Source organism: Symphalangus syndactylus, chromosome 24 (genome assembly GCF_028878055.3).
Source record: "Symphalangus syndactylus isolate Jambi chromosome 24, NHGRI_mSymSyn1-v2.1_pri, whole genome shotgun sequence".
Classification (NCBI taxonomy): Eukaryota; Metazoa; Chordata; class Mammalia; order Primates; family Hylobatidae; genus Symphalangus; species Symphalangus syndactylus.
The window spans coordinates 37,134,542-37,155,993 of record NC_072446.2 but is presented as its reverse complement, the minus strand read 5'-3'; the positions used below and the strand labels follow the sequence as shown (position 1 = coordinate 37,155,993).

The window sequence follows — 21,452 nt, the reverse complement described above, 5'->3', positions numbered from 1 at the left end:
GGTCATGTGAGGAACAGTGGTTAGTGGTGAGAGGAGATGCCCCAACAGAGAGGAGGAGAGCCTTGGCAGCCCAGATTCCCCAGGGGAGAGATAGAGGACTCTTTCAATGGTGCCCAGGTAATTCTGTGAGTATGGGGGTGGCAGGGGCAGGCAGATATTGGTCAATGATGGAGGAATGATTTTAGAAGAAATGAAATCCCCAATTTCCCTCCCTTTTAGGGATCTATTTTGGAGACAACAAACTTGACTAAGGAATGTCAAGAAGAAAATATAATTCTGTTGCCAGGCCCCAATGGAGCAAATAGAGCTTGGGACCCAGGGGCCTTTGGAAGGAACAGGAATGGGGTTAGAGGTGAGCACTGGCCCTGCTTAGCTGTACTCTCTGTCCCATTGTGCTTCAGTTTCCAGGAGTGGGGGTGGGGATGGGGCTCTGAAAACTGAGTTTATACATGAAGCAACCCACCTCCCTGCCCTGGGTCAGTAATTCTTCGAGGGGTTACCGGGTCCCCTGGAGTAAACAAGAAATTTGCCACAGTTTTAGGCACAGTTTTGCTTTTTATCTCATCAATATACATTTAAATCTAACAGTCTAACAGCCTCACACTCCTCAACCCTATCCAAGCCCTCTCCTCTTTTCTCCCACTCTTGCCCAGTCAGCTTCTCATCTGTCCCAAGGACAGGAAGTCACCAGGCACAAATGTGATTTGAGGAGGCAGTGGCTCTCCTGAGAGGTGCTTAGGAGAGTCCAGAGGCTGAGGAGGCCCAGGTGAGGAGAAATGGTGGGCTGAGTCTCATCAGAAAGCACTGTCTCCTGGGACTCAGTCTCATTCAGAGTCTGTCTCCCTGGGCCTGTGCCTGCTGCTGGTCACATCAGCAGACCGGCAGCAATCCTCAGCCAGGGGAACTTGCGGATAAAAGGGGGCCTTTAGCCCAAATCACACTCAGAGAGCGAGCAAGCTTATTGGAATCCCCTTTCACGCAAGCTGTGTACATGCTCCTGCCATAGCTTCCTGACCCCTCTGTGATTCCAGGAGTGCAGGAAGGGGCTCTTGGGATGTGCCACCCAGGAAGACAGAGGGCCAGTGCTGCTACCTGCAGCCACACGACTCCACGACCATGTCCTCATACTGTTTATACACCACGTTGTTGGCAGAATCAATGAAGAGGATGCTGATGGGACTCAGCCGCGTGGGCACACAGCATGTGGGTGGTGTGGACTCGGGGTCCATGGAGTTCATCAGGGTCTGGATGACTGCATGATTCGTGGGCTCCAGGTGGGAGCGCAATGGGAACTCACACAGCCCCTCGCAGTGGAAAGCCTCGTACTCAAGGGGTGCGATGATCCAGTCGTCCCAGCCCATGTCCTTGAAGTTGACATGCAGTGCCTTCCGACTGCAGCGAGCCTTAAGGTTCTTGCTGGGTCGCTTGCCCTGGCGAGTGGCCAGTGGGGCCCGCCGTTTTCGCCGCTGGCTGAACAGGTATTCATACACGGTCTTATCGTCCTGGCCAGAGCGGGCCTTTATCTCATTAAAGAACAGGTCCCGTTTCTTGGTGCGGCCAAACACCAGGAACAGGGCCTTCTCGTGGACCTGCCGGGCGGCACGGTCGAAGCCCAGGCCACGGAGGTCCACGGCCCGGCCCCGTTCCCAGGCCTCCAGCTCCAGGCACAGCTGGGCCGAGTTCTTAAAGTTTCGGAAGAGCTTCCAGATGTCGAACACCTCCCAGCCAGATCCGTCCAGGCCTGGCACAGAGCGCACATCCAGCAAGGCGGCCGGCTGCCGGCCGCTGGGGCAGCTGGACAGCTTCAGCTGGGCAGCCCGCCCGCCTCCGGGGGCCGCTGGCTTGGCCATGTCCGAGGGCTTCTTCCGCAAGATCCGCAGCTCGGCCCCCAGCAGCCCATCCTTCTCCAGGGCACTAATGTCAAACACGTACCTCTGCTTCCTGACCACGGGACCTCGGTCATCTAGAGAGAACACCCAGAAGTCATTCCCTGCAACCTCACCAAGGGAGCCAGTCACTTCGAGGCTGCGGGGGAAGGCCCCAGCTCTCTCCCCGTCCAGAGAGCTTTCTTTCACCTCTGCCCCATTCTGACAGAAGCCAAGAGCCAAAGCACTGTAAGCCTTTTTGAAAATGAGAGCACTTCCTACATAGCCGACCAAGTAGGGGTGTTCACCTGTAGATGTGGCTGGGGATGATTTGCATGATTCTGGTGTTTGTGTCATTATCTATGTGTTATCAGAGATTTATCAGCCTTGTAACTGCCTTCTACCTATCTCTCTCCCAGCCATGAGCTAACGTGATGTCTCATTTGTGAGATAGGTGGAGTGGGCATTAAAATTACTCCTGTTGACTGGCCGCAGTGGCTCACACCTGTAATCCCAGCCCTTTGGGAGGCTGAGGTGGGTGGATTGCTTGAGCTCAGGAGTTCGAAACCAGCCTGCACAACATGGTGACACTCTGTCTCTACAAAAAATACAAAAATTAGCCAGGCATGGTGGCGTGCACATGTAGTCCCAGCTACTCAGGAGGCTGAGGTGGGAGGATTGACTGACCCCAGGGAGGTCGAGGCTTCAGTGAGCCATGAATTCGCTATTGCACTCCAGCCTGGGCAACACAGAGAGACCCTGGCTAAAAACAAACAAACAAACAAACAAAAAAACAAAAAAACACGCTTTTCCAGAGGAGAATCCCAAGGTTCAGAGAAGTTAGATGACTTGCTCAAATTCTCAGCTGCTTCCACCATCCCTTAAAGGAGACCTTAGCGCTCTCGTTTTGCAGATGAGGCACAGAGATGGGGAGTGACTTGACTAAGGTCACACAGCAAGTTAATGACAAAGCTGGTCCATACTGACCTACAGCCCAATTTTCTTGGCTTCTCAGTGCAAGGATTTTGTTGCTTATGTGTCTTACTTTCCTGAGTGTGTGCCTGTGTTAAGTTCTATGTGTGTGTGTGATTCGGTTCATGTGTGAATATGAAAGAGTATACATTAATGACGCATTACATGTATAAATGATTGGGCTTGTGTGACTATCTGAAGAGCACATACATGTATGTATGTACGTGATCGCTCTTGTGTGTGTCTGTAAGAAGGTGTGTGTGCACATGCGTATGTGTGTGATTCAGCATGTGTGTACGTGTGTGATTCAGCATGTGTGCACGTATGTGATTTGGCATGTGTGTACATGTGTGATTCAGCACGTGTGTATGTGTGTGAGTCAGCATGTGTGTACATGTGTGACTCAGCACGTGTGTATAAACATAAGGCTATGTATGTGTATGTAAGAAGCTCAGTAGTATCTCCGAATCAGCATGCCCTCCTTCCTAAATACCAATTTGCCATTGGGGAGCTTTCGTATATTGCTCTAGAAGGTGACTAATTAGGCCTTTAAACTCCCCATCTCCCCCTCTCCAAGCTCCCTTAGTGCTAGGGGGCACAAGGACTTATTTTATGAGCCCCCAAGGGGTCACAGCTTTCCCTGGCTGGGCAGGCAGCCAGACCACCTCCCCCACCTCAGCCAGACCTGCTGCCTCTGTGCCTCCCCCGCTCCCTGGCAGCCCCCTCCAGGCCAGCTCTAATGAGGAGCCTCTCCCACCCTCTGACCCCTCCCCCACCCTGCCAGCCTAGGACCAGAGCAAATGAGCTGCAGGCAACTTGAGCGACCAACAGCCCACCTCCCTCTTCACACTAGGAAGAAACTGAGGCCCTGAGAGGGGGAGGGACTTGCTTAGATCACACAGCAAGTGGAGAGGAAAAACTGCAACAGTAACATTAGGTGGGCAGAGAGAGACAGAGGGGAGCAGGTAGTCTCTGGAGTTAATGAGGAGAATGAGGCATGTTCAGGACAGGACCTAAAGTTTTCATGTTGGAAGGGTTCTCAGAAGCCACCCTGTCCAACCCCATCTAGGTGTACAGATGGGAAAACGGAGACCCCAAGTGAGAAGGAGCTTTCCCAAGATCACACTGCTAGTTAGACCCTAGGTCTGCTCCCTCCCCATATATCTGAACATCATTCCATGACTCCAAGATTTACTGTGTGCACCTCTCTTGCCTCCTCTATCCCTTTGCCTGAGGGCAAAGTTGCAGAAGCATGGGGACCTCAAGATTCATTTCTTTCTCTGCCATCTGAGACCACCTACAAACCCCTGGAGCTTGGAAAGTTCGGCCAGCCCAGTAGGTACAGATGCACAACTGAGTAATCAAGTCTTGGAATCTGGTCTCCAACTCTGCCACCAACTGGCAGGTCTTGTCTCCTCTCTAGGCTTTAGTGCCCACTCTGCAACTTGCAGGCGTTGGACCTGGTGATTCCTAGGTGCCCTCCAGCCCTGATGTGTGGGCAGCCTGGGATCTGCTATGTGTGAGATATGTGTGAGTGTCCCCAGACACCCACCCTGGGCCAAATGCACACAGTGTCTCCCACCAGGGCAGTGCCAGGGCTTTGAAAGCCCCTCCATTCATGCAGATGCCCCTCCCTCTGAGCCGTGCCCCTGCCACCCCGCCCCCTCACCTTGCCCTTTGTCAATAAAGCTGGTGATGGTGTTGGCCAGGCCAGCCTCCAACTTCACGCTGCTGTTGCCTCCCTTTCTGTCAGCATCGGACAGCGTCCTGTACAGAGAGAGCATGTACTCGTGGGGTGTGATGGGGGGCGGGCGAAACGGCTCCTTGGGCTCTCGCGGGGGCCCGGGCTCCCTGGCCTTCTTCAGCAGGAAGGAGCTGGGGACAGATCCTGCTTTTGGGGGTGCCTTGCCACCGGGAAGCTGTCCTTTTGGGGTCACAGTCCGGGCTGTAGCCTGCCTTGTTTGGGGAGGGTGTCCTGGCTTGGGTTCAGGGCCACCCGGTCTGGGGGGCTTTTTGGGTTCATCCTTCTTGGGCTGTGTCAGGCCTCCTGTCTGCCCGGTGCCTCCCTTTGCCCTGGAATTGGCATTGGCATTGGCGGCCCCCCCACCATAGCTGTGACCCCCTGGCCTGAAGACGTTCCGGGCCAGGGGGGGCCTCTCCTTGGCCTCTGCTTTGGCCAATCCTGGCCTGGTCCCCTGGGGTCTCTGGCCCAAGTCAGGGGCACCCAACACAGTGCAGATGAATTCCAGGTCCAGCCAAGCCAGGTACCAAAGCAAGAAAGTGAGGAGTTTGGGGAGTCTCATCCTCTGGCCAGCCGCTGAATGACACCAAAGAGAACAGCGGCAGCAGCGAAGGTGCCTCTGGTTTGGCAGGAAAAACCATGAAAGGAGTGGACTTTCAAAAGCAGCGGCAGCAGCAGTAGCAGCAGAAGGAAAGGCTTTCTCCTCAGTCTGAGACTCTTGAAGTCTGCCGGGTGTGTGTTTGTATCCAGTCCCATAGTGGAAATGCTCTCGTATCCAGACGTGCACCGTCTCCAGTCAGCAGCTGAAAATAACTCGTTCTTGAAAGGAGAAAGCCGACCGCCCCCTTTCTCCTGCACAACTGACTGAGGGCTTGAAGGAGGCTTGTATAAGGCTGAGGGATTTTTCCAAGAAGGAAGAATGGCGTAATGCTGCCTGTGTGCTCCAGTTTTTTTTTCTTCCTAGTTTTGAATCCTTTCCAGTGAAAATACTTCACACACACACACACACACACACACTCACAGGCCTGCAGGTGCTCAGAAAAATCTTTTACAAACCTGAACTCAGGAATTGGAAACGGAATTCCAACCCAAACCAATTTAATTACTCTCTGATGTCATGCTGTCTAAACTCATTTAAGTGCGATATATTTATGTGAAAAAAATCACCGCTGCCCTTTCGAGGCCATGGCTCACGGGGGCTCTTGGCACAGAGCCCCGCAGCGGGACTCTAGGCTTAGGGGGCCTCCCCCTCCAACGGAGCAGACTCAGGGGTCTTCACCTCCACCTCATGGAGCAGACCACCCCACCTTCCCGAGGAGAGATGCTGAAGAATGAGCTCAAAGATCTTAAGCCCCAGAAGCATGGGGAGTGTGGGTTTGTAGTTAAGTCCTTAGAATGTTTTTAAAGCAGTTTCAACTCCTGCATCTAGTCTGGGACCTGATTTGTTGTGTGTGTGTGTGTGTGTGTGTGTGTGTGTGTTTATGTGTGTCTGTGTGTGTGTGTGCCTGTGTGTGTGTATTGGGAGTAGAGACAGCACAGATGGCAGCATTTACCCACATTTTCTTTTATTTTAATAAACTTGTGGTGACCCAGAGACTGAAAAATATCAGTGCCCGCTACACCCCCTCCCTACCCCCAAACGCCATTGACTGAGTGTATATTCTTCAGGGTTGGGGGCACTGCCGCCCTTAAGTCCACTCCTTGGATGGCGGCAGGTCCAGGGTGTACCCCACCACCACCCCGGCAAAGACGTCCTCTGAGTTTTCTTAGAAGAGACTGGCTGAGTCTGGGGCAGCAGCGGCCCCTACAGGAGGCTGGAAAAGCCATTTCCCACGTGATGCTTTTTTTTTTTTTTTTTTTTTTTTTTTTTATTGAGACGGAGTCTCGCTCTGTCACCCAGGCTGGAGTGCAGTTGTATGATCTCGGCTCACTGCAACCTCTGCCTCCCAGGTTCACGCCATTCTCCTGCCTCAGCCTCCCGAGTAGCTGGGACTACAGGCCCCTGCCACCATGCCGGGCTGATTTTTTATGTTTGTAGTAGAGACGGGGTTTCACCGTGTTAGCCAGGATGGTCTCCATCTCCTGACCTCGTGATCCACCTGCCTCGGCCTCCCAAAGTGCTGGGATTACAGGCGTGAGCCACCGCACCCGGCACAATTTCCCACATGATGCTTTTCTAGTAGATCTGGAAGGTCTGAATTCCAGCTGAACTCAAGGGTTTCTTAAAGTGCCTCATTGAAGTATGGAAGCTCCCTTCCTCTGGGGAACCTGTGCCGTAGAGCCTCTGGGCAACTTAACACGGGGTCAGCGGGGAAAGCCGTTCGCTTCACCTGAAATATCCTCCTCTCTCTCTCCCACAACTGGAGGAAGCACTCCACATCCTGAGAAGTTCAGCTGAAAATTTACCTCCTTCGAGAAGCCTTTCCTGGTCCCCAGACAGAGCCAATTACCCCTTCTGTACATTTCTCTACAACAACACTTGTCACGCTGTAAGAAGGGTGGCAGGGGAGAAGCAATAGTCAGGTAGGCTTCCTTGTTTTCTTTTTCTTTTTTTTTTTTTCGAGACAGAGTCTCGCTCTGTCACCTAGGCTGGAGTGCAGTGGCACGATCTTGGCTCACTGTAACCTCCTCCTCCTGGGTTCAAACGATTCTCCTGCCTCAGCCTCCCGAGTAGCTGGGACTACAGGTGCACACCACCATGCCTATCTATTTTTTGTACTTTTAGCAGAGACGGAGTATCACCATGTTGGCCAGTCTGGTCTCGAGCTCCTGACCTCAAGTGATCCACCCACCTTGGCCTCTCAAAGTGCTGGGATTGCAGGCATCTCTACTAAAAATACAAAAAATTAGCCGGGTGTGGAGGTAAAGGTTGCAGTGAGCTGAGATCGCACCACTGCACTCCAGCCTAGGTGACAGAGATAGAGTCCATCACACGCACACAAAATAAGTAAATAAATAAATAAATAATATTAATAAAATAAAATAATTAAAAACAGACTTGTTCCCACTGAACCAGTCCTCTCTGGCGTCCCTCCCTTCACTCCCTCCTCACCACCTCCGTCACTGCCCTGTCCTCCTCATTGCTTGCCTCGCTATGATTCTTCCCTATAACTGCCTTCTAGGCCTCCAGGCTCTCTCTGGTTCAACTCTCCCTCTACTAAAAGCTACCCATCAAACAAGTGCCAACCCACGTGCCACTTCCTCCATGAAGCCTTCTTGCATCTTCCAGAAAATGCATACTCCCCCCTGAGCTGCAATCACACATTTTCTGTGCTTTTTTACATTTTTTGGCAGTTGAAAGTTTATTCAGCCTCTGCCTCTGCCCCCTATCCCAACATAGTTTGTTTCTTCCACTCTGTATTTTTTCATATTTTAAAATCATAACTTAATTCCTTATAACTATAATAATTTCTTTACATACCTGTCTCTCCCATTAGATCATGACTAGACTGTACCATATTTATCTTTGAATTATACCCAGTGCTTGGCACAGGGCCCAGCATACAGCAGCTCTCAGTACGTGTTATATGAGTAAATGAATCTCTAACTGGCCCTTATTTACAAAAATCATCATTTTCTACTTTGAGGTGTAGTTATTTGTGGACATAACCTGCCTTTCCCATTAGACTTTAAGTTCCTTGAAGGGAAGAATTGTTTTGCCACTTCTTAAGCCTTTTGTAAGCTCGGAGAGTGAATAAATGAATGAGTTGAACAACCACAATGTCTCTGTACGTGGCTTGATAAAGAGCAAGGATTCTGGAGACAAATAGACCTGGTTTTGAATCTTAGTTCTGCTATTTATACATTGTGTGATCTTGAGAAGCCTCTAAACCTCTCTGAAACTCTAAACAGGGATAATGATAGTGCTTACCTCACAGGACTCTTGTTGGAGATTCAATGAAATAAACTGCGGCCAGGTGCGGTGGCTCACGCCTGTAATCCCAGCACTTTGGGAGGCCGAGGCAGGCGGATCACGAGGTCAGGAGATCAAGACCATCTTGGCTAACACGGTGAAACCCTGTCTCTACTAAAAATAAATAAATAAATGAAAGTAAACTGCATAAAGTGATCAACTATTAATGGCAATTGTTAATAATAGCTTTTTTTTTTTTTAGATGGAGTCTCACTCCATCACGCAGGCCAGATCTTGGCTCACTGCAACCTCCACCTCCCGGGTTCAAGTGATTCTCCTGCCTCAGCCTCCCAAGTAGCTGGGACTACAGGTGCATGCCACCACGTCCAGCTAATTTTTGTATTTTTAGTAGAGATGGGGTTTCACCGTGGTAGCCAGGATGGTCTCCATCTCCTGACCTCGTGATCTGCCTGCCTTGGCCTCCCAAAGTGCTGAGATTACAGGCATGAGCCACCACACCCAGCCAATAATAGCTATTTTTTTTTAAGCACTTATTCCAGTCAACTAGACTCTGGGTTTTGTACTCCATTGCATTTATGTGTTATTTATCTTCATGACAATGCTATGAAGGTAGCATTGTTGTTTTTTGAGACAGGGTCTTACCTTTTGCCCAGGTTGGAGTGCAATGGCGTGATCATGGGGCTCGGGTGATCCTCCCACCTCAGCCTCCCAAGTAGCTAGGACTACAGGTGCACACCACGATGCCCAGCTAATTTTTGTATTTTTTGTAGAGACAGGGTTTGCCATGTTGCCCAGGCTCGTCTCAAATTTCTAGGCTCAAGTGATCTGCCCGCCTTGGCTTCCCAAAGTGCTGGGATTACAGGTGTGAATCACCACACGTGGCCGAAAGTAACTTTTTTCATTTTTTTTGAGATGGAGTCTTGTTCTGTCACCCAGGCTGGAGTGCAGTGGTGCAATCTCAGCTCACTGCAACCCCCACCTCCCGGGTTCAAGGGGTTTTCCTGCTTCAGCCTTCTGAGTAGGTGGGATTACAGATGTGTACCACCATGCCCAGCTAATTTTTGTATTTTTAGTAGAGATGGGGTTTCATCATGTTGGCCAGGCTGGTCCCAACCCCTGACCTCAGGTGATCCGCCTGCCTTAGCCTCCCCTAGTGCTGGGATTACAGGCATGAGCCGCCGTGCCCAGCCCGAAGGTAACTCTTGATACCTGCCTTTTTTTTTTTTTTTTTTGAGACAGAGTCTTGCTCTGTCACTTAGGCTAGAGTGAAGAGGCAGTGGCTCAATCTCAGCTCACTACAACCTCTGCCTGCCAGGTTTAAGTGATTCTCCTGCCTCAGCCTCCCAAGTAGCTGGGACTACCGATGCGCACCAAGACGCCCGGCTAATTTTTTGTATTTTTGTAGAGACAGGGTTTCACCATGTTGGCCAGGCTGGTCTCGAACTCCTGACCTCAAGTGATCTGCCCACCTCGGCCTCCCAAAGTGCTGGGATTACAGGCATGAGCCACCACGCCTGGCCCAATACTCTCATTTTAAAGATAAATAAATTTAAGTTCAGAAAGGCTAAATTATTTTTTAAATCTAATTTTGGCTTCAACACATTTTATACCAAAGAAGCCTAATCTGGCCCCTAGAAACACTAGAAGTGATAGGGCACTGGGGAAAGTTACAGTATTCCTTTCAGTCAACGTCTCACCCAGTGGGCTGGGACTTTGGGGACATGGAGGAGTCTCGGGGCCAGGGCTATTGTTTGAGGACCAGGGAACTCCCAGAAACGGGCTGGGAGCAGGGAAAGGGGACTCTGAGCTTGGTTAGAAGGTCCTCTCCAGAGAGGAGCCCAGGGTTCCTGCCTGGCTCTCACTATAAAGGTGACTAATCACTTTGGTTCCCTCTGGTAATTGCAACCAGATGCTGCCGCTGGCAGTGCTTCAGTCCCGACATGTTTAATTACTGGGACACAGCGTCCCTGGGTCCCCTGTGTCTCCCATGTGCCCCAACCTCCCCCTCTCCTGTCAGCAATATTAATGTCAAACTTGAGGTAGAGGATGGGAGCCTTGGGAAGCCACTGACATGGAAGTAATCTCTGCAGCCCCTTCTGCCATGTGGAGCCTTTTGCTTTTATAGTTCCCCATCCATTGTCTCATTGCTGTTCCATAAACCATCTTTATAAAGTCAGTAGGCCAGATTATTATTATTATTTTTTTATTATTATTATTTTTGGAGATGGAGTCTAGTTCTGTTGCCCAGGCTGGAGTGCAATGGCATGATATCGGCTCACTGCAACCTCTGCCTCCCAGTTTCGAGCGATTCTCCTGTCTCAGCCTCCCAAGTAGCTGAGACTACAGGCACGTGCCACCACCCCAGGCTAATTTTTGTATTTTTAGTAGAGACAGGGTTTCACCATGCTGGCCAGGCTGGTCTTGAACTCCTGGCCTCAAATGATCCGCCTACCTCAGCCTCCCAAAGTGCTGGGATTACAGGCGTGAGCCACTGTGCCCGGCCGGCCAGATTATTATTATCCCTTTTTTATTATGTCTCCAGATGAGTAAACAGTGAACTGAGTGATAATAATAATAATCCCTTTTTCAAGCACTTGTCAGTTTTCAAAATGGCTTCCCATTCATGATGCTATCCGAACCTCCCGAGATCTCTCCGGGAGTCAGTCCTGCACAGCACAGAGGCTGAGAGAACAGGTGCTGGGACCAGATAACGCAGTGTTCCAGTTCTGCCATTTGCCAGTTGGGTGACGTTGGGTATTCATTTCGTTATTTACTTAACTACTCAGCAAATACTTATTGGGTGCCTGCCATGGGATGGGCCCCAGGTCTGAGTTCTGGGTATCTAGCCGTGGACAAGACAAACCAAGTGGTTTGTCTGAAATTTCTCTTATGCGTTTGTTTGTCTCTTCTCACATTCTGGTGGAAGAGACAAACAAACAAACACATAAGAGAATGCTAAGTGCTGTGAAGAAAAATTAAGCAGGGTCAAAGAGGTGTCTATTTTAGAAAGGAATGCCCTTTGAGGGGGTGATGTTTGGGCAGAGACCCAGATGTAGTGAGAAAACGAGCCATGGCCGGGCACGGTGGCTCACGCCTGTAATCCCAGCACTTTGGGAGGCCAAGGCGGGCGGATCACAAGGTCAGGAGATCGAGACCATCCTGGCTAACACAGTGAAACCCCGTCTCTACTAAAATACAAAAAATTAGCCAGGCGTGGTGGCGGGCACCTGTGGTCCCAGCTACTCAGGAGGCTGAGGCAGGAGAATGGCGTGAACCCGGGAGGCAGAGCTTGCAGTGAGCCAAGATTGCGCCACTGCACTCCAGCCTGGGCGACAGAGCAAGACTGTCTCAAAAAAAAAAAAAAAAAATGAGCTATACTGAAGTCTGGAGGACAAGCATTCCAGGTGGAGGGAACAGCAGTTGAAAAGGCCCTGAGGTAGGAATGCACTGGGTACGTCTGAGGTAAGGAGGAGCTGGTGTGGCTGAAGCAGAGTGAGCAAAGGGGGCAATGGCAGGAGGTGAGGTCAGATCATGCCAGAACCATATCATGTATGGCCTTATAAGCCCTGGAAAGGGAGCTGGATTTTCTTTTCTTTTTCTTTTTTTTTTTTTTTGAGACAAGAGTCTCACTCTGTTGCCCATGCTGGAGTGCAATGGCGCCATCTCAGCTCACTGCAACTTCCGCCTTCTGGTTTCAAGTGATTCTCTTGCCTCAGCCTCCCAAGTAGCTGGGATTACAGGTGCCCGTCACCATGCCCGGCTAATTTTTGTATTTTTAGTAGAGACGGGGTTTCACCATGTTGGCCAGGCTGGTCTCGAACTCCTGACCTCATGATCTGCTCACCTCGGCCTCCCAAAGTGCTGGGATTACAGGCATGGGCCACCGCGCCCCGCCTAATTTTTGTATTTTTAGTAGGGATGGGGTTTCACCATATTGGTCAGGCTGGGCTGTTCTCAAACTCCTGACTTCAGGTGATCCACCCGCCTCAGCCTCCCAAAGTGCTGGGATTACAGGTGTGAGCCACCGTGCCTGGCCTGGATTTTACTTTTAGTGCACTGGGAACCCAGTGGGATGTTTTAAGCAGGAGAGTAGTGACATAATGATTAAGAGCTAAGCCACTCACCTTCAAATCCTGGCTCCCCCCATTTATCAGCTATGTAATCTCAAGCAAATTATTTCATCTCTCCCTGCCTCAGTTTCCTCATGTATAAAATGGGGATAATGATGATATACCTCGCTGGGCAAACCGGTAAAAACATACTTGGCTCACACCTATAATCTCAGCACTTTGGGAGTCTGAGATGGGAGGATTGCTTGAGCCCAGTAGTTCGAGACCAGCCTGGGCAACATAGCAAGACCTCTCTCTATAAAAATAAAAAACAGGCTGGGTGCGGTGGCTCACACCTGTAATCCTAGCACTTTGGGAGGTGGAGGCGGGGCAGATCACGAATTCAGAAGTTCAAGACCAGGCTGGCCAAAATGGTGAAACCCTGACTCTACTAAAAATACAAAAATTAGCTGGGTGTGGTGGCGGGCGCCTGTAATCCCAGCTACTCGGGAGGCTGAGGCAGGAGAATCATTTGAACCTGGGAGGCGGAGGTTGCAATAAGCTGAGATCGCATCATTGCACTCCAGTCTGGGCGACAGGGTGAGACTCCACCTCAGAAAATAAAAAAACAGGTTGGGCATGGTGGCTCATGCCTGTAATCCTAGCACTTTGGGAGGCTGAGGCGGGCAGATCACCTGAGGTTGTGAGTTCGAGACCAGCCTGACCAACATGGAGAAACCTCCATCTCTACTAAAAATACAAAATTAGCCGGGTGTGGTGGTGCATGCCTGTAATCCCACTACTCGGGAGGCTGAGGCAGGAGAATTGCTTGAACCCAGGAGGCGGAGGTTGCAGTGAGCTGAGATCGCGCCATTGCCCTCCAGCGTGGGCAACAAGAGCGAAACTCTGTCTCAAAAAATAATAATAAAAATAAATAAATAAAAATAAAACAATAAAATAAAATAAATAAGCCAGGTGTGGTGGCTCACACATGTAATCCCAGCACTTCGGGAGGCTGAGGCAGGCAGATTACCTGAGGTCAGGAGCTTGAGACCAGCCTGACCAACAAGGTGAAACCCCATCTCTACTAAAAATACAAAAAAATTAGCTGAATGTGGTGGCAGGCACCTGTAATCCCAGCTACTCAGGAGGCTGAGAAAGGAGAATTGCTTGAACCCAGGAGGCGGAGGTTGCAGTGAGCTAAGATCCAGCCACTGCACTCCAGCCTGGGCAACAAGAGCGAAACTCCATCTCAAAAACAACAAAAAACTTGTATTACAGAGTGGTTATAAGAATTAATGTGTTGGCCGGGCGCGGTGGCTCACGCTTGTAATCCCAGCACTTTGGGAGGCCGAGGCGGGCGGATCACGAGGTCAGGAGATCGAGACGACGGTGAAACCCCGTCTCTACTAAAAATACAAAAAATTAGCCAGGCGTGGTGGCAGGCGCCTGTAGTCCCAGCTACTCGGAGAGGCTGAGGCAGGAGAATGGCGTGAACCCAGGAGGCGGAGCTTGCAGTGAGCCGAGATTGCGCCACTGCACTCCAGCCTGGGCGACAGAGCGAGACTCCGTCTCAAAAAAAAAAAAAAAAAAAAGAATTAATGTGTTTATGTATGTAAAGCACCTTTCAATGACCAAAATACAGTATGTGCTTCATAAATTATAGTTTTATTTATTGCTTTTTTTTTTTTGAGACAGGGTCTCACTGTGTCACCCAGGCTGGAGTGCAGTGGTGCGATCTCGGCTCACTGCAGCCTCGAACTCCTGAGCTCAAGGAATCCTCCCTTCTCAGCCTCCTGAGTAGTTGGGACTACAGGTGCAAGCCACTGCACCTGGCTAATCATAAATTACAGTTTTGTTTTGTTTTGTTTTTAAAAAGATTCCACTGTTAATATTGTTCTTGTTTCATAAATGAGGAAATTAAGTCTCTGAGTATTTAAGTGACTGGCACAAGTTCACATAGCTAAAGACGACAGAGCTGGAATTCAACCCAAGCCCCTAATTCTGAATCCAGTGCCCTTCCCACGTAAAGAGAGGACTGACCACCCTACAGGTTAGGAGCTGGCAGGGAGGAAAGCCCAGAGTCCCTTCCCTTTTCATCTGTGCTCCTTCTAATCTGTGGGGCCTGCCTGTTCCAACCCCTGAGAACCCTGAGAACTCCAGCAAGAGCAGAGCCTCCTCTGCCTACCCTCACCCGCGCCACAAACCTGGTTTCTTTTCTTTTCCTTTTCTTTATTATTATTATACTTTAAGTTCTAGGGTACATGTGCACAACGTGCAGGTTTGTTACATATGTAAACGCGTGCCATGTTGGTGTGCTGCAACCATTAACGCGTCATTTACATTAGGTATATCTCCTAATGCTATCCCTCCCCCCTCCCCCCACCCCACAACAGGCCCCGGTGTGTGATGTTCCCCACCCTGTGTCCAAGTGTTCCTATTGTTCAATTCCCCCGTGTTCTCACTGATAGGTGGGAATTTAACAATGAAAACCTGGTTTCTTTTGTAAACCCCGCAGCAGCGGCCACTGCTCAGGACGCGCTCTCAACGGCTCCCCCTGCTGGGCTACTCGGGAGCTGCACCTTGCTAGAGTTGAGTCTCTGGGCCTTCTGTCCGTAAGTCAATCAAATTCCTTCCCTGGGCTGCAAATACCTGTACTACAATCTGAAGCTGGAAATTGTATGTGAGTGTTACGTGTGTCTGTCTGTTGTGGGTAGAGGGGTGTGAATAAAATAACCACATATTTTACATATTTATTCTAGAAAATATTTTTATTTTTAAAATAATTCTAAAACTTTTAAAAAGTCATACATATTAGGAAGAAAAGTAATATGAATTCATGATTTTAAAAATTCAAACAGTAGAAAAGAATGCAAAAGAAAACATATTCCTCCCACCCCAGACCCTAGGTCTTTCAGTCCTCCCCAGAAGCAACAACTCTGATCAGTCTCCTAGATGACTTTCCACACAATATAGTAACATAAGCTTTTTAAAAACTTTATTAGGCGGGGCGCGGTGGCTCATGCCTGTAATCTCAGCACTTTGGGAGGCTGAGGCGGGAAGACTGCCTGAGCCCAGGAGTTCGAGATCAGTCTGAGCAACATGGCACGAGCCCGTCTCTATAAAATAAAAAAATTTTTTTAAACACCTTTTTATCGATGCATGATATTCATACCAAATATAATTGATTATAAAATTAAATCATGTTCATTGTAAAAATATTCAAATAATACCAAAGTTTATAAAGTTAAAAGAGAAAGTGCCCTTCTCCCCTCACACCCCAATCTCTCTAATCACAGGAAACCTCTCTAATCACTGGAAACCTTGTTGTCTATTCTTGAGCTCAGAAATCTCAGATCCTTGCTGGACTCCTCCACTCCTCCTTCCCTCCATCTAATTCTAATTCCCGCTTTGTGTATAAGAACCCTAGCTGGTAAGTATTATTATCCCCATATTTCAGCTGAGGAATTTGAGGCTCAGAGAGGGAAAGAGGGTTGCTCAAGAACATAAGGCAAGCTGGACGTGGTGGCGCACATCTGTAGTCCCAGCTACGGGACTTTTTTTTTTTTTTTTTTTTTTGAGACGGAGTCTCACTCTGTTGCCCAGGCTGGAGTGCAGTGGCGCAATCTCAGCTCACTGCAAGCTCCGCCTCCCAGGTTCACGCCATTTTCCTGCCTCCGCCTCTCCAAGTAGCTGGGACTACAGGCGCCCGCCACCGCGCCCGCCACCACGCCCGGCTAATTTTTTGTATTTTTAGTAGAGACGGGGTTTCACCGTGGTCTGGATCTCCTGACCTCGTGATCCGCCCACCTCGGCCTCCCAAAGTGCTGGGATTACAAGCGTGAGCCACCATGCCCCCCCCACCCCACTTTTTTTTTTTTTTGTCTCACTCTGTCACCGAGGCTGGAGTGCAGTGGAGCAATCTTGGCTCACTGTAACCTCCTCCCCACAGGTTCAAGCGATTCTTGTGCCTCAGCCTTCCGAGTAGCTGGGATCACAGGTGCGCGACACCAGGCCCGGCTAATTTTTGTATTTCTAGTAGAGACAGGGTTTTGCCATGTTGGCCAGGCTGGTCTCAAACTTCTGGCTTCAAATGATCCACTTGCCTCCACCTCCCAAAGTGCTGGGATTACAGGAATGAGCCATCACGCCTGACCAAGGGGCCATTTTTGAGGAAGGAGAGGACCTGGTCCTGTGGGAACTGTGAGTGAATATCCTTTATTGCCCAAGCCCTGAGTGATAGTGAAAAGATGTCATCCACTTCAAGAATCTCAAGCTTGGGTAGGCTGGTCACTTTGAGCCTGACTTGGTCAGTGAGAGGGGGCTAGGACTGGAATAAGAACTGCCTACTGAGGCGGGGTCAGGACCAGGGAGAAAATATCCAGCTGACAAAGGGAATCCAACTAGGGAGACAGACACAATTTAACCAAATGGTAGCATCAGCAAGAGGAGTGTCCGACATTCCTAACATATCCCATGCTCTAGCACGCTGCTGTGCCTTTGCACATGCTGCTTGGAATCCCCGCCACCACCCCACCCCACCCTGCCACTTTGCTTAGCATTTTTTTTGAGATGGGGTCTTGCTATGCTGCCCAGACTGGTCTCAAACTCCTAAGCTCAAGAGGTTCTTCTGACTCAGCCTCCTGAGTGGGTGAGACTACAGCCACATGCCACCATGCCTGGCTTGTCTGCTTAGCATTTTTTTTTTTTTTTAAACAGGGTCTTGCTCTGTTGCCCAGGTGGGAGTGCAGTGGCTTCAACACAGCTCACTGCAGTCTCGACCTCCTGGGCTCAAGCGATCCTTCCTACCTCAGCCTCCGGAATAGTTGGGACTACAGTAGTGCACCACCACACCTGACTAATTTTAGCGTTTTTATCCTTCACAAACAAGTTATAGTGGCCTGATGCTGTGCAGCCAGCTGCTCCCTCTTTATAGAATTTACTACTGTGTGTGAACTATTTCTTTACTTGCTTGCCCACCATGTGAGTTTGTGAACAGAGGCTCTGAACAGAGTTCATTTATTATTGTTCTTTGGATCCTTCCCAGTGTATAACTCAACTTTTGGCACATAGTAGGTGCTCAATCGATATTTTAAAACTAATGAATGAAGGGAACTTCAGCCTAGCAGCTCAAGCCTATAATTCCAGCACTTTGGGAGGCTAAAGTAGGAACATTGCTTGACGCCAGGAGTTCAAGACCAACCTAGACAACACAGTGAGTCCCCATCTCTACAAAAAATTTTTTAAACAAATTAGGCAGGACTGGTGGCACAGGCCTATAGTCTTAGCTACTCAGGATGCTGAGCCAGGAGGATCGCTTGAGCCCAGGAGGTTGAGACTGCAGTGAGCTATGATCAAACCACTGCACTCCAACCTGAGTGAAAGAGCAAGACCCTGTCTCTTAAAAAAAAAAAAAAAAAAAAAAAGAATGGGCCAGGTGTGGTGGCTCATGCCTATAATCCCAGCACTTTGGGAAGCCGAGGCAGGCGGATCACTTGAGGTCAGGAATTCAAGACCAGCCTCACTAACATGGTGAAACCCCATCTCTACTTAAAAAAAAAAAAAAGCTGGGTGTGGTGGTGGTGGGCGCCTATAATCCCGGCTTCTCAGGAGGCTGAGGCACGAGGATCACTTGAACCCAGGAGGCAGAGGTTGCAATGAGCCAAGATCGTGCCACTGCACTCCAGCCTGGGCTACAAAGTGAGACTCTGTAAAAAAAAAAAAAAAAAAAGAACGGACTCAGATGAACAGCAGCAAGAGACTATTGTTTTGGTGCTCCAGACTGTTACCCTGCAGCAAGAAAGAAAGAGGAAAATGGTTGGGTTTTTTCCCTCTATTTTTCCCCCTCTGTCATCCTCAGCTCACTTTAGTCACTCAACATGTCTCCATGTTAACATGGAGAGGAAGATGGGAGTGAGAAAAGTCTTCTTTGAACTAGCGTAATAGCTGGCTTAGTGCTTTCTGGGCTTTGCAGACATTTATAGCCATCTCTATCCATCATCAAAGCATCATGGGGTGCTTTTATATACTCTTCAGGGGTTCCCTACTGGCCCCTCTCCTGCAGTTCCCTTAGCAAAGGCATCTATTAATGGCCATTTGCCTAGCTTCTTGTTCCTGGGGTCCCTTTATACCTCCAGGAAGCCCTACTGAACAGGACCTAATAGCCAGCAGGCTTGTCTCTTCTTGCTAGAGTTCACAGGCAGGAAGCATATCCTGGTCACGATACTCCCTAACTGCAATGGTATGGATTCTGCATCTCAGATTCTCACGGAAGCCCCCTCTCCCAGTCACTTGGTTTGAGTGGTTAATGTCTTCTCAATCTTCCCCAAGGAGGAATGGGGACTCATAGCCAGAAATATCTCCACACAAATTATCTATCCTCCACCTGCAGACCCCTTTATATTGGGATAAGGGATTTAGGAACTTTAAAACAGATTTTAGACTAACAGAAAAAAAAAAAAAAATATATATATATATATATATACACATACATATGTACAGTAATTCAGCACCTCATTTTGAAATTTCACATGCATATATATATTTTTTTAACTCAGTTAGTCTAGACAGCCTCTTGGCATGGGCTAGGAGGAATATGTATAAATAATGAGCAAGGCTGGGTGTAGGAAAGATCCATATTATAGCCCTCAGAGAGGGTTTGAGTATAAGGCATATTTCTAGAGATGGAATTTAGGATATAAAGGAAGAAACCGTTCCCCTCACCTGGCAGGGACCAGGGTTGATTTTCTTTCAACTGATCCATTGTCTTTCCCTCCAATCCAGCCTCCTTTGAGAACTCCCCACTCTGTTTCATCAGACAGGTCTGAACATGATCAGACTTGAATTGTCTGGTTTAAGTCTTTATAAGACACTTGGGCCCCAAGCCAGGTGATGGGTAGGAACGCTGTACATCTCAAATGCTCCAGGCAGTTTGCAGAATGTGTTTGTTTGTTTGTTTGTTTTCCGTTTTTTTTTCCTTTTTTTTTTTTTTTTTTTTGAGACAGGGTCTTACTCCTATCACCCAGGCTGAAGTGCAGTAGGGCCATCACGGCTCATTGCAGCCTCGACCTCCTGGACTCAAGCAATCCTCCCACCTCATTTTCTGATTTTTTGTAGAGACAAGGTCTAACTATGTTGCCCAGGCTGGTCTCCAACTCCTGGGCCCAAGTGATCCACCTGTCTTGGCCTTCCAAAGTGCTGGGGTTACAGGTGTTAGCCACTGCACCCAGCCATCTGCAGGTTGTGTAAAGACTGACGTGGTGTACTCTTATGCCTACAGAACTAATAGGGCAGGGGTTTCCAATCCCCGGGCCACGGACTATCAGACAGTGACCTGTTAGGACCCTGGCAGCACAGCAGGAGTTGAGCAGATAAGCGAGCATTACCACCTGAGCTCCACCTCCTGTCAGTTCAGCAGCAGCATTAGATTCTCATAGGAGGCAAATCCTATTGAGAACTGTGCATGCGAGGGATCTCGGTTACACACTCATGAGAATCTAATGCCTGATGATCTGAGGTGGAAGTCTCATCCCAAAACCATTCCCACCTGCCCCTGCCCATCCCCGCTTCACACACCAGCTAACTCCACCTTGGCCTTTGGCTCAGATAATATCCGGTTGTACTACATTATTATGTTTTAATACAATTTCCAACTGGTCCTTACTACATTGTATTATTATTCAATACTAGAACATAATCAATGCTCAATAAATGTCCACTGGGTGAATGAATAAATAAGGGAATGAATCCCCCTTTACAAACATCAAAGATTACCATTTAGTTTGGTATATCTTGGTAGTCTGAAACCTGTTTACTCCTCATAGTCTTTTTCTTTGAGATGGACTTTTGCTCTTGCTGCTCAGGTTGGAGTGCAATGGTGCAATCTCAGCTCACCGCAACCTCTGCCTCCCAGGTTCAAGTGATGCTCCTGCCTCAGCATCCCGAGTAGCTGGGATTACAGGCATGCGCCATCACGCCTGGCTAATTTTGCATTTTTAGTAGAGATGGGGTTTCTCCTTGTTGGTCAGGCTGGTATCAAACTCCCAACCTCAGGTGATCCACCCACCTCAGCCTCCCAAAGTGTTGGGATTACAGGCGTGAGCCACCACACCCGGCCGACTCCTCATAGTCTTAAAAAATATTGTCTAGTTTGCTAATGGATGTTATGTCATTAAACTTTGTAACACTAAGGCTGACTTGATTCATTCATTCAATGGATACTTACTTGATACCTACGATGTGTGTAAGACTGTGCTAAATCCCAGGAATAAGTCTCCTATCCACACAAAGCTTAAATTTTGGAGGGAATGTTAATAGGAAAACAAAATAATAAATGGAAAGTGCTATGAAAGAAACAGAAGACGGCTGGGCGTGGTGGCTCACGCCTGTAATCCCAGCATTTTGGGAGGCGGAGGTGGGCGGATCACGAAGTCAGGAGATCAAGACCATCCTGGCTAACACGGTGAAACCCCGTCTCTACTAAAAATACAAAAAAATTAGCCGGGCGTGGTGGCGGGCACCTGTGGTTCCAGCTACTAGGGAGGCTGAGGCAGGAGAATGGCGTGAACCCAGGAGGTGGAGCTTGCAGTGAGCCGAGATTGGGCCGCTGCACTCCAGCCTGGGCAACAGAGCAAGACTCCGTCTCAAAAAGAAAAAAAAAAAAAGAAACGACACAGAAGACTATCCTAGAAAGTATAGGGTATTACTTTAGATAGCATGGTCAGGGAAGACCTAGTTAAGGAAGTATCATTTAAGCTGGGACCTGAAGGATGGGAAGGTACCAGGTAGGCCAAGAGCTGGGGGAAAAGTGGTCTAGGTAGCTGGTAGAGTGTATGCAAACGCCCTGAGGCAGAAAAGAGCTTGATGTGCATAATATTTAGATTGTTTCATTTCTATTTCAAATATTGTTGCAGTGAACGTTCATGCACAATGCCTGTTGTGGGATTATTTCC

General features: G+C 49.0%; 1 protein-coding gene across 1 annotated transcript; it reads right to left on the bottom strand.

Annotated features, from left to right (window-relative positions):
• Positions 1-535: 535 nt before the first annotated feature.
• GDF5 (growth differentiation factor 5) lies at positions 536-5,440 on the bottom strand. Its single transcript, XM_055266660.1, has 2 exons — positions 4,507-5,440; positions 536-1,963 (listed from the first exon to the last, which is right to left on the bottom strand). Exons 1-2 carry the CDS (start codon positions 5,138-5,140, stop codon positions 1,089-1,091), a joined length of 1,509 nt encoding a protein of 502 aa, XP_055122635.1. The 5' UTR covers positions 5,141-5,440; the 3' UTR covers positions 536-1,088.
• Between the last annotated feature and the right edge of the window lie 16,012 nt (positions 5,441-21,452).